The sequence below is a fragment of the Halichoeres trimaculatus genome, unplaced genomic scaffold (assembly GCF_033239565.1).
Source record: "Halichoeres trimaculatus isolate MK-OKI-2021-1 unplaced genomic scaffold, fHalTri1.1 fHalTri1_scaffold_15, whole genome shotgun sequence".
Lineage (NCBI taxonomy): Eukaryota > Metazoa > Chordata > Actinopteri > Labriformes > Labridae > Halichoeres > Halichoeres trimaculatus.
The window spans coordinates 18,882,489-18,895,422 of record NW_027437193.1 but is presented as its reverse complement, the minus strand read 5'-3'; the positions used below and the strand labels follow the sequence as shown (position 1 = coordinate 18,895,422).

General features: G+C 39.5%; 1 protein-coding gene across 4 annotated transcripts in view; it reads left to right on the top strand.

Moving 5' to 3' along the window:
- cdh24b (cadherin 24, type 2b) overlaps window positions 1-12,934 on the top strand; it is a 296,244-nt gene that overhangs the window by 224,836 nt on the left and 58,474 nt on the right. For all 4 annotated transcript variants that reach the window (XM_074687942.1, XM_074687943.1, XM_074687940.1 and 1 more), the window contains one exon: window positions 12,703-12,884. In XM_074687942.1, the coding sequence (XP_074544043.1) occupies window positions 12,703-12,884 (182 nt within the window). The remainder of the gene's footprint in view (window positions 1-12,702; window positions 12,885-12,934) is intronic.

Here is a 12,934-nt window from a genome sequence, read left to right as displayed (position 1 = left end):
GAGGTGTACATATTGTGGCTGTACACTTAATAGCTAGACTGTGGCCTGAACTAAATTTCTCCACCATCTTTGGGCTTTTATAACATCTCACTTGAAACCAATAGGTGGTAATACAGAGATTACATCCATGAGAGTAATTCTTGTTTGATTTACTGCCTCGGTGAACATTTTCCCAATAAAGTTTTGGTCTCAGCTTGAAGTCATCTAAAACACAGCGTGATACTTATTTCGCAAATTATATTGGCATGGAGTGAAAAAAAATAGAAGAGAGGAGAGCGTGCTTTGGAGAGTGAACACCTGTGACTTGCAAGGATAAAGAGGTAACAATGATATATCCAGCCTTTTGTTCAGGGTTCTCTTGAGTTCAGATTTTCAGGATCCAACCTATTTGCAGATCCAACCTATTGACCTGTTAGTCATGTGGCGTGTTAGTAAGAAAATCAGAGGCCTGTTGGTCAGAAACTTTGATTGGATTTAGTTGATTTTCCTAAATCCAAACTAATTTTCTGCCTAAATAGGACTTCAGACTCAAGGGCCTTCAGTCACAATGACAGTATTAATATGAAGGCAAACCACTGCCACCCTTTATTGAAGTACACTAGATGCATTTGGATCCTTTGCGTTGCGACTCTCCACGTAAACTCACACTGGCTGTATATTCAGTCCAGAGTGTTGGAGGACCTCCAGACAGCTGGAGCAGATGGCTGTAAAACCGCAAACCTTTTGACTCTTGGCCTGGCTGTGCTTATTATTACAGTGTTTTTTGTAGTCAATCTAAAAATGATGTGATGCTGCTATAGTTTTTGTTTTTTTGTTTTTTTCATTTTGAAAGTCACTGGCTCTTCTTAGGTAGTTCCCCTGATGACTTCCTGTCCTACGTGATCTGCACTACAATGAATTGATGCCACAAAGCTCTGGCCAGTGTGGTGCCAAAACAGCATCAGACTCATATATTTGGGGAATTAGCTTGGAAGATATGAACTAAAGCATGGATGGCTCTACTAAAAAAGGAAACATCAGTGAAAATATGAATGTGAACCAGTTCATACTAAGTTCATACTTTTCAAAAATGAGCTTCGAATGCGAACTAGTTCATTTAAGTTGGTGTGAGCTGAACTTTGAGCTAGCTCACTTTTTGTGTGAGCTGGCACAACACTGGCTTTGGCATCCAGCAAAAGTAGGATTATTGCATATCTGCTGCAACCTGCCGGAGCAGAGATGCAGCCAGCCCATAATGGAGCAGATTCAGTGTGAGTTGACACATTGACTTGTACAGGAACCTACCTCATCTCCGGAGCCAGACTGGAGACGTGTTTGGTGTATTTTGGCCTCCAGACCGTGAGAAATGAAACCCATGCAGACGTGCTAATATCTGCACCTCTTTGAGATTCTGCTTGAGGCGGGCCACAAAAACACCAGAAAACCACAGCAACGCACACCAAGCTAAAAAAAAAAAAAAAGTGGTTTAAAACACAGCTTGGGTCAAAATGGGTCATCCCTCTACCTGCACACACTGTTTAGAAGATATTAGATTCACAAGTTTGCCCAATCAGAGGCAGACTTATCTTTTTTTTTCTTTTGCAAATTATCTGAAAGAAGATAATCATTGATATTACGCAATCACAAATCTACTGTTTTCTGGATATTGTCGCTTTAGACACCAAAAAACAGGCGCTTCATAAGGGAGGTTTTCAATCCAAGGGGTGATGTTTTGTTTTTACAGTCTATGATTAAACTATATCCTTTCATGCTAACACTCAACACCTGTCATTTCCCAACAATACTGTGTAGTGTCCTACCAGGCCTCTGTCATCCAATCAGCTTCCAAAACAGGAAGTCCCCAGCCAATAGCAGCATCCCTTGGTCTCATTTCACAACAGTCAAGTAAAAGCAGACAAGCTGAGTGGGACCACAGGTGAGAAACAGAAGTGATGAATGGAGTGTCGTTTTGTGAAGTTTTGTCCAAATTTAGCACAGGAGGGATTTTCTTTTATTCTCTGTGGCACAATTATGGCAGGCTCAGCGGGGTGCTCCAATATTAGTGAGACATGGAGCATTGAACCAGCCTGCACATGCTGTTTCCTCTCAGCCTGTTCTATTAGCTTTACCTGTGCAACAACAGCAGAGGACAGATCCAAGTCAGTCCTCATTCTCACTAGATCTGTGATTTAATCTCAAACCAGTGCTGCTTTCTGAGCTTTCTCTTTGTGCTGAATGGGCTGGGAATCTCACTCTGCCACTCACCTTTTCACTATCCTCCCCCTCTTTCTCTACCACCCTTTTCCTGCTGAACCCCCCCCTCCTTACTTCTCCCTAGTCCATCACAGGTGGAAATGATGTACGACTTGTGTTGCCAGCTGCTCTCCCGTGTGAGCAGAAAGCTGATAATGACTAGGTCTAGCCTACTTTGCCAGCATCACACCCTCTTTGTCACTCTCCTCGCGAGCGCTCCCTGGGTGTGACAAGTGTGTATGAAGGAGTGTGCAGCTGGAGTACTCTACTCTGCTGCTGCATGTGTGTGTGTGTGGGTGTTTGTGTGTGTGTGTGTGTGTGTGTGAGTGTATAGAGAGAGAGAAATCCATGACAGCGGCTGTGCTGTCAGCGTAGGCGTGCATTGCCCCGCACCCGCATACAATAGCACAGATCAATAGAAACCGCAGACTCTGACTTGTAAATAACTTTCCTAATTTGCTGTCTCATTAGCAACATCTCTCTCTGTGTTGGAGTTGTGTTCGTCTCAGCCTTCTGGTGCTGTGTTGGTCCCAGATGGTAGGCATGGGAGTCACACCACATAAAGTGGCATTTAGTGTTGATTCACTGGCACATGCTGTCCTTTCTGTGGGCTGAAACCTACGAGGCCATGTGGGCGTCGGCACACTCAGGGGCCAAATATATATACCTCACAATACTTCAGGGTTTTTATGTGTTCATATACATTTATAAGTAGATCATGCAAAAAAGTTCTGTTTTATCGGCACATCCTCTTCATGTAATCAATTCGGCAGATGAAACACATTATTCATTCACTGAATTTAGAACCTGGCACTGTGAAATTGGTGCCATCCAACCACAGAAGCATCACTGAGGTCAAACTCTGATGCTCTCAGATAAGATCTGGTCCACAATGTCCGTTTGCTTTGTCCCAAAGGTGTTGGATAGATAGGAGGTCAGGGCTTTGTACAGGCTGCTCAAGTTCTTCCAAACCAAACCAAACTCTGAAAACAGTCTGTTTATCGGGCTGGCTTAGCTCGCTGTCACCTTAAAGCAGGATAAGGACAAAGTCACACTGCATCCACAATAATAGAAGCTCACTTTTCTCTGAAATGTCACTGTGCGGATTCAATAAGTAACCCAAAATACATTTATATGTAGTGTTGTTCCCATATTTTCAGTTAGATTTATTTTCCCATTTTCAGCCTCAGCTCGTAAATATCAGTTTCAGCTTGTTATTCCAAAACATCATCAGATTCTTTTTTTTTTTTTGTGTGTGCTCTTTTTCTTCATAGGCACAGTGTCTCTCTTATGCCAAAAGATTGTTAGGAAATACAGAAAAACAACTTTTCACCCCTTAAAAATGCCACTAAACTCTACGTTCCAGTTTGTTGTCCCTGCAACCAGACAATAAACTTTCCATTAGTGATGCAGAACTGAGAAGCAGGGATGGGAGTTTGTACCCTGATTTAATGGCTTTGCTTCAAAGGGAGATGTACTTCTCAGCACACAGCGTTTACCTGGTCATGAAACAGAATTCTGTTTCCAAAATTAGTAACATTTGGGCTCATCAGTGGTGCTTCTTGTTAGTGCTTAACTGTAACAGTGTATCTTGTTTTAATGTCATTTTAATTCAATGGTTCCTCAAGTTAGGCTTGGGACTTGGGTTTGAAAGGCTTTCCAAAATCTCAAACTATTTGTGAATGGTTATTTCAGCCATTATGGTTAAAATAAAAACAGAATTATCAGTTACATTTTACAAGGTTGTCTAATATTGTGATTTAATCTTTAATTTATGTTACACTGTGCTGCACAGTGGTGCAGTGGTTACCACTTTTTCCTCACAGCAAGATGGTCACCAGTTTGAATTCAGTTTCAAGCAAGATTGGCTTTTCTGTGTACGGTTTGTATGATCTGTCTAAGTACTTTGGCTGCCTCCTATAGTCCAAAAACATGCTCATCAGGTTAATTGGTGATTCTAAATTGCCTGTAGATGTTAGTGTGCACATGAGAGGTTGTCTGTTTCTGTGTGTTGACCCTGTGATTGATTGGTGACCCGTCAAGGGTCTTCCCATGGCAGGGGACACCAGTCTTTAGCACCACTTCTTTGGTGGCACAAACTGTAAACTTTTAATTTTATCAACTTGATGCACATACATATGTCAATTATCTTACAAAATTTCTAAACAATGTTCATTTCCAAGCCAACAGATTTTTAACTACAAAAAGAAAAACATCTCATGATCAGTTGCTTGTGAGGATGGTTGAACATTCAAAGAGGTTTTGAGTTTGGGTGATTTCAGAGTTTTTGATTACCTCTGGGTATAAAAGACTTCAGACCCTGACGCTGCTACTGGTGTAGGAAAATCATCCAGCTCCTCCCAGAGCAGCCATGGTAACCACAGAATAGGCACAATAACAATGAACTGGTTAAATGAGATCAGTTTTCATTGTTGTATTCAGAGCTTGGTCAGTAAATTGAGCATAAGTTACAAGATTGTTATCATGATGTGTTTACATTTTAGCCTTTTTTAAGAAAGGAATTCAGATTTTGTGGAGAAACGTAAAATACAGTTGCTTTGAGAGAAATTCTGTTTTCTGACATTACAGATATGTCATATAGAATGTAACCTCCTAACATGAGCTCCTGCCAGCTTTGATTGTATACCATCAAAACCACTGATGCCAAGATTTTTAGAGCAAATACTGAAAATTAGTGAAAAAAAAATCTCCAAGTTGCTTAAAAAATATCACCATCCTTTTCTTTCCTTTCCCCCAACAATAGAAAAGCATGACTAGAGAAGTCAATAAAGACTTGGATGTTCAAGGTGTCTCAAATAGTATCAATCTCAGAGCAGCGATGCCTATCCCCACTTAGGACCTAGTCATGTGAGGAGTTTTAATTCCAATTTGGTTCCAAAGGCCTCTTCTTTTTAACTAATTATTCTAAGAGAGAGATCTCCCTCTGGTTATCTTTTATAATTATCTTGTTGGAAAAAAAAAAAAATGTTTATAAAAAGTCCTTGTTAACACTATGACAGTGAACAAAGCTGAGTTTGGATGTTATTCTCCTGTCTAGTACATGCATTGACTGAGTTGTACAAGAATACAAATTACAGGTGTTATGACCTGAAGCTACAGAAAGTGTCTACAGACATTCTTCATTGTGGAACAGTTTCTGTTGTTTCTGCCATCAATTTAAATCAATCTTTTTCAGACATGCAGACAATGCATGAACAATGTAACTGCTGCTAAGATCTATTTATCCATGGACACATCAGTTCTCCGTAGCTTTCCTCTCTGCCCTTTACGCAGCAGCAGTGTTTGATTTTACAGTTCAAACTTTTTGTCATTATTGTTCTCTTTAACAGCCTGACTGACGGAGACAGGCAGGGATTGATTCTTTTTGTGTGGTTATGACTAGTGAAGTGCTCTTTGAGTGAGCATACACAGGGTCTAAAGACCCCTGAGTTAACAGAGGGAGATGAAAACTACCTTTAGGATGCCCATCATCCCTAAAAGAGCAACTACTTCAACCTGCAGTGCTCCATTCCAGTTTTCTCATTTTGACTCAGAATTCATCCTGATCAGCTTGTTGGCGACTGAAATGCAGATCAATGCTCCACTTGCATTTGCATGCAGCGATCAGCCCATATTACAGCCTGGCTGAACCTGAATCCCCCTTCTTCTGCCAGTAAAAAAAGAAAAGAAGAAAAAAAGCACCATTCCACTGTCTTTCTCCAACAGAGAGAGAAAGTAAAAGGTGACTTGTGTACCGGCTGAGAACCAGGTTGCACTCATGAAGACGTGTTGTCCCACAGCTTTTCTGTAGCAAACCTGACAACCTGATAACATCCATGTCCCACTGTTTTCTCTGCGCTGCCATGTCAACAGGGTATGTGGCATTTGAGTGAAAGTAAACAAATCTGGTGCTTACCTTACTGTTGTTGCTGCCTATTGGCATGAAAAAAAGTGTGGATCTCAATAACAAGAGGATCTACTTTTCCCACATTTATTTAATTTAAAAAAAAACAAAAAAAAAAAAAAAAAAACACATCATGTACGCTAACTAATGCGTTTGTGATTCAATCTGCTTTTAACCCCATCTAACATTTGGGCCAGTAATGTCTTTATCGGTCAGACAACACATGAAACAACAAAAAAGCAAGTTAGTTCCAGCCAACATAAACCTTGATCTAAGGACAGTTTTATAGGATTAAAAATGATTTGTTTACAATGATAAAAAAAAAATAGTATCCAGGTGTTGACAGTTGGTAGAACTTTCATGGCAAATGTATTCTTTTCAGCAAATTTACGGGTTCAACAGACATGAAAGGGACATGATGCCCATGTTTGAGTGCTTAAACCTGCAGCTCTTCAAGACTCATGAGGCTGACTGCAGAAAGCCCCCCCCCCCCCAAAAAAAAAAAAAAATATATATATATTTTTTAATGAAAGAAAAGCCTCCATCTTTGTCTGGTCAAAACTTGAACAAAGCTAGTTCAGCAACTAGTTTGTCAACAAAAGGCATCAACACTTATCAAAAATGACCAATTGACATTGTGGACACTAATTAAAAAAATAAAATAAAATGAAATAAACCTTCCAGTCTTTCTTTTTAGCCTTGACTTTATAATACCTTGGTTTAAAGAAAAGATGGTTGAAATAGAAGCATATGTCGCACCGCCATTGGATTTATAACTAGCACAGGCTTTGTGGTTGTCCAGTGATTGTTACATGAACCAACTAACACGTATTGCTGGGTGAATTTAAAATAAATTAAGAACATAATAATAACTATAGTAGTAAAAAAAACCCTGTGTACTGTGATGTTTAGCTATTCTTCTTTTGGAAAACCAAAACAGAAGTCTGGAGAGAAATATTTATCAAAACCCAAAAGTAGGCCTGAAGACGATCGACTTATCAAAGCTCAGCCTTTGGGTGAATATATTCATCAGCAGAAACATTGATTACTTGGAGCAGGCTACAGTTTCAGAGAGGAATTTTCTGAGAACTAAAGAACAATTTTGTGTTGTCTTGCAGATATATTCAGAATAAACACTTTGAATAAAGTCATATTGATTAATCGTTTTCAAATTATCTCAGTAAAATGTGGTCCAGGCTGCTTCAAGTTTCCCTGAAAAAAAAAAAAAATACAAAATTCTGCCTCAGATTAGCATGTAAACACGGTTTAATTAGACAGAGTTGTATTAAAGCTTCCTGTGAAACAATCTACATTTTGGTGGGTTGATCAAACTGTAGCCGTGTCTGATGTTTGTGATTTCTGGAGCTAATTTATCCTGCTTTTAGAATCTAAAAATGCAGAGCCTGTCAGTTTTAGCAGAACAATGAAGTGTTAGAAAGAGTGCTCACAGAGTAACAGTGACACATTAGCATTCATTGTGAGTGAATGATAAATCACGCTTTTCTGCATTAAGAGTAGCATTGTGGGAGTCCAGCAGTACTCAGGGACTCCAGCACTTTGAAGTAACATCTTTTCCTTTTATTTTCCTTTTCAAGAAACTGCTCGTCTGTAAGTTATGGTAAGTGCACTGACACATCCTGTACATTACACTAACAGCAGCAGGAGGCTCTCCTGGAGAGCTTCTAGCTTAGCACCTGGACTAAATGGCATAAGAGGGGGTGGAGGCAGCACAGGAGGATGAGGAGGAGGAAGCAGTTATGCACCTGGAGTTAAATGAAGTAAAGTAAAAAAGCTTTCTTGAAAGCAGAGTATGTTAATGGAACCAGTTCACAGCTCTTAAGAGCCATAAGACCGGCGGTGAGCTGGCGCTAGCGTGACACATGCTGCTTGTAGTTGCTGTAGAGAAGCAGTGTTGGCATTAGCTAGCAGCTTAGAACATCAACATATCTAACCACAAAACTAGTCTTTTGCAGATTTCTTAGGTATATTTGTATTTTCTATGGTGTCTACAGTGAATTACTCAGCAGTTATATAACAGCTGTCACAGCAGCTGAAGGAGAAAAATACAAATTATTCAATAAATCAGATTTCAAATCCTCTCAGGGAGCAAAACTAAAGTAACAGAAACTGGTTGGGCGATAATAGTTGTGTAATAACTTGAGGCAGCTTAATAAAACTACTTAAACTATTGGGTTTACAATGCATTTTATCATGATCAGAAGATTATTCACTGTAATCTGATCAAATCCATCCCAGCTGATGTACTGCAGATTTACAGACTTTATTATCACAGCAGTATCTTGTTGATTCTTAATTTCATAACTGCGTCAGCTGGTGGGAAATAAGACAAAGGCACTCATTTTTCCTTTCTGCTACTTCTATTCATCTTTGCTCTGTGGTGCTCAATTTTTCACACATGTAATCAACAAATACATTCCCGTCATCTGATCCTGTTTATTATGAAACACCATTAAAGAGTCCATCTTACTGATGGATGTTCTTAATATCAGAGTTTATTTCATCCCAGAGAATCTGCCGAGGTGCTCAGTTTCTGCTGAATGAATCAAAGAGTCACGAAGCAGGAGTATGGACTGACTTGACTCCAATCACCAGTTTTTGTTTCTGCAGGTTGTTTTCAATATTCCACACATCAACTGCACTCTGTGTTTACATGCTGTATTTAGAAAGTGGTTATCTTTTGTATGTGGACAGCTAGATGTTATTTAGCTTACAGCCTGTGTGAACAGGTGGTGCAGTGACAGCAGGCGCAGCAGTTCGTCATCACTGTTGAACTGGATGTGTTCAGAGACAGAACTTAGAGCAGGTCAGCCATGTTTTTGTTCCAGCAGGAATCATTGTGCATTTGCTGAAAAAGAAGGAAATACACCCGCAGCAAAAGCACTGTGGGTTACTGTTACACATGCACTTACATCTTAAATAGATAAAGTAAAACACATCTTGCTTTGTTTTTTTTCTTCTGGAGAAATCTATGAAACAGCTCTCAGCCGTGTGCTAAAATATATCCAGAAAGGAGAAAAGTTATTTTCTCTCTTAAGTACGCACAAACAAACGACTGGCTGTTTTATACTGCACCAGCCCTGGTTTTTATAGATGTAACAGAAACGATTTCTGCTGGTTATGAACCGTTTCAATTTAAACTGGAGTCTTTGACCTTCATAAGCAAACCCAAACATCAGCTGAAGATTACTTTTCCTAAAGCTACTTTTAATTTCTGACATTCCTGTCACAGGGTCAGGTTCTGCTGAAGTGATTTACGGCGCACACTGAAGGACCTTTACTCAATTTCTCAGCCTCACAGTAAGTGATACGTCAGGCAGATTAAGGAGTTTTTCCTTAAATTATTCCACACATGAACAAACATGACAGGATCATTAGACAAATAAAAATCAGAGAATTGACTTTACTTACAGAGAAGGCAACGAAAGCACGCTTTGTCAGACACTACTGCTTCTCTCTCATAGGTTCTTCATAGGTTTATGTCTCATCTGTGGATGTTGTTAAAAAGTCATTGCTGGACTTGGCTGTTTTCAGCCTTCTTGTTACTAAAAAAATACCATAGACCTAAAACAGCAGGCTCAAAACCAAACCTTGGCTTTGTTGCAAAGCTATATCATGCAGTTGGAGTATTACGACCAGTCATTACATGCTGTGTTAAATATGTAATTCTGATACTAAAAAAGCAACAGCCTGTTATTTCCTGACAACCCTCACGACAGCTCCCACTGTTGTTGTGGATACTATTGTAAGTAGATAGATAGATAGATAGATAGATAGATAGATAGATAGATAGATAGATAGATAGATAGATAGATAGATAGATAGATAGATAGATAGATAGATAGATAGATAAAGTGCAATTCAGAATAAGTGTTTATATAAATAGTTCCAGAGAGATATAAAATGTGATAATATGTAATGACAGACGGAAACACGATCACTGCAGCCAATAACTTATTCTAAATTAGGAAGTTGGTTTTGTTGAAAATATTTCACTGCCTGAAGAAAACAACTTGAATTGCCAAAGGGAGAGACATGCGAGTCTCCTGGTGGATCAGCTGATTGTTGGTACAAACCATAAATGCACTCGTGGTAAATCATTAGCTAAAATGATGAACAACCTGTAGACTAGCGTGATGACAAAAAGAGTCTGTGCCTATGTTCCCACAGCCATTTGTTCCCACATTTTCTTTAAACCTGTATAAGATTTTATGATCCTTTCTCCCAGTTTGGTCATCAATTACACCCAACTTGTTATCCAGTAGCAATGGATCACAGTTGGAATGTAGCCTTTGGCTGATCCTGGTGCACCCATCTCTTTGTTTATTGCAAACATTTAATGTAAGTGCACATTGTCCTCTTAAAAATCAAACTAAACTAAGTAGCACAGAGGTGTTGCGTTGATTAGCTTCTGATCAGATCAGTAGAATAAAGTGCAGTGATGGTACTCAAACCATAGTTTGCATTACATCAATGCCCCTGTAAAGTCAACACGAAGAGGGCTGCTCCTGGGTTGCTTGAAGTCACTTTCTAACCCTCGGGTGTCGTCATAGGCTAATGAAGGCTAATGTCCATTTAAAAACAGAATTAGAAAACATATATGAGAAATACAGAATATCATTAAGGGCTTTTTTTCTGTTTTGTTTGAAATTTGTTTTACGTAGATACATTAAGTATGTACATTTTTCCTTTCGATTTTGATTCTTTATGTTGTGATTTGATTCAATATTGATTCAAATGCTTCGATTATCGATTTTCATGCCCCATGTGAACATATGTGGTATGTCACCTCACGTTTTGGAGCAATAAAAATACCCAAACGTCAGACTTTAGAGCCAAAGGATCTGGCTTTATGCTGCTGCTGCTGATTTGGCTGCCATTTTTTTGTTGTTTGGTCTCTGGTGGCCCTCGTCCATGCAACGCAAGTAACACCCACACTCCCCCCATTTGCCAGGAGATGAATTGATTCAGAGGATTTGCTGAATCAATGTATTGAATTGGGCGAGGCAATAATTCAATGCATCGATTCATCAATGTTTTACCCACCCCCTACATGTGTGTATATATGTATGTAAGCATTGAATTCTATTCCATGCATATACTATATGCATATGCATATGCAGCTACAAATGAATGCAACAAATGAACCATACAAAGCAATGACCCACTCCAAATGCAAAGATGACGAAAAAGAGATGAAAAAACTACAAGAAACAGACAAAAGAGGGAGAGCTGCCGCAACAGGCAGTCACTTAGGCTACGTGTTGTTACGTAGAAGTAACATCAACATATGGGATACAGGGCGTCCTGGCTCATACGGCACAGTTGGCAGCTGTTTATTCAAGCCAGATCAAGGTCACTAGCATACAGAGCTTGATGTGTTCATCTTGTGTACCAAAATGATTTCCAGCCTTTAATCATTTGACCTTTAGGTCAAATGATTAAAGTACAAATTTTGCATCAACGCACTGAACAAGCCAACAGTCAAACACTTTGGCTGATAGACACTGTCCAGTATATCCTGAAGTGAAGGAATCTCACCATCATCTTTCTGTGACGTCGTCAGAATCTTTTTTCTAACTGTGTCCAAGTCAGAAACTATCATGTTAAAGAGACTGCTCTCCTTCATTCTGTCACCTCAACATGTTTGTTTGTGTGATTGTTGTGCTCTTTCACTTTTACAGCTCAATCTGATACACTTCACTTTAGCTGAGTTGATAGCTCTCTCTCTGTTTGGGTTTCTGTGAGTGTGTTTAATCTTTATACGGCTCTTATTCCTTCCTGAGCAGCTGGTGGTCGCTGGTTTTGTATACACCTTTGTGTAAGTAGGTTGATGAAAAAGTGGATATTTGAATTCATGTTTGCTGTGTTCTTCATGTTTGTTCAGAGATGTTTCAAGCTGTGTGTGGTGTTGTGTGTCTCTCTTTAATCTTTAAGGTAATGTAAAGGTAAATGTAAAGCATATAACTATCAAAGCAAGCAGAGGGACTGTAATAATGAGCCGCATAAACACATGTAAGAGGTGTTTTATCTTGCTAAATACTTGTTAGTCTGAGAAAAGCAAACTGTAGATGACTCAGGCAGAAGAAGTGGATGTTAGTGATGTAGAGTTAGCTCCTTTTATCAAGTTCAAATGTTTTGAAGATGACGGAGCTTTATTTTTTTTTTAAAACAGAAAGAGCTGCTTTTCTTTCCTCTTATCTTTCCTTTTTCTTTATCTGCTCTGTTCCTACTGCTTTTCCTTCCCAGCTCCTTTTAATTTTCACATTTTTTACTGCAGGTTTTCAGGCCATATTCTACCTAGCTTTTAATAACTCTCAAGTCCTGCCTTTTTCTTTCCTTTTATCCCTCCCTTTCATCCTCTTTCAAATTAAAAGTCGCCTTATCTGGAGGAAATATTGTAAATATTAGCTCAGCATGAGTGGGGAACAGCAATTTGAAAACAGCTCTAAAGCAGAATTAAATGTTTTAGAGACAAATCAGGTGTATCAGTGCATGAAATGACAAAGAGCGCCTCTCTAATGCGTTTCTGTCACTCTCTCCCTCAGGCATGTGGTCCTTCTCTGTGTCTGAGCTGGCCATCCCCGGGGCTGAGATTGGCCGTATCTCTGCTACTGACGCCGACCTTGGAGAGAACGCCAAACTGGACTATACCATCCTGGAGGGGGAGACTGGGGACACATTCAACATCACAGGGGTGAACCAAGAGGCGGTGATCACGCTCAACAAGGTAAGTTTGAGGACAGAGGAGGACAGGAGAGTAACAGATAATTGTTTTAT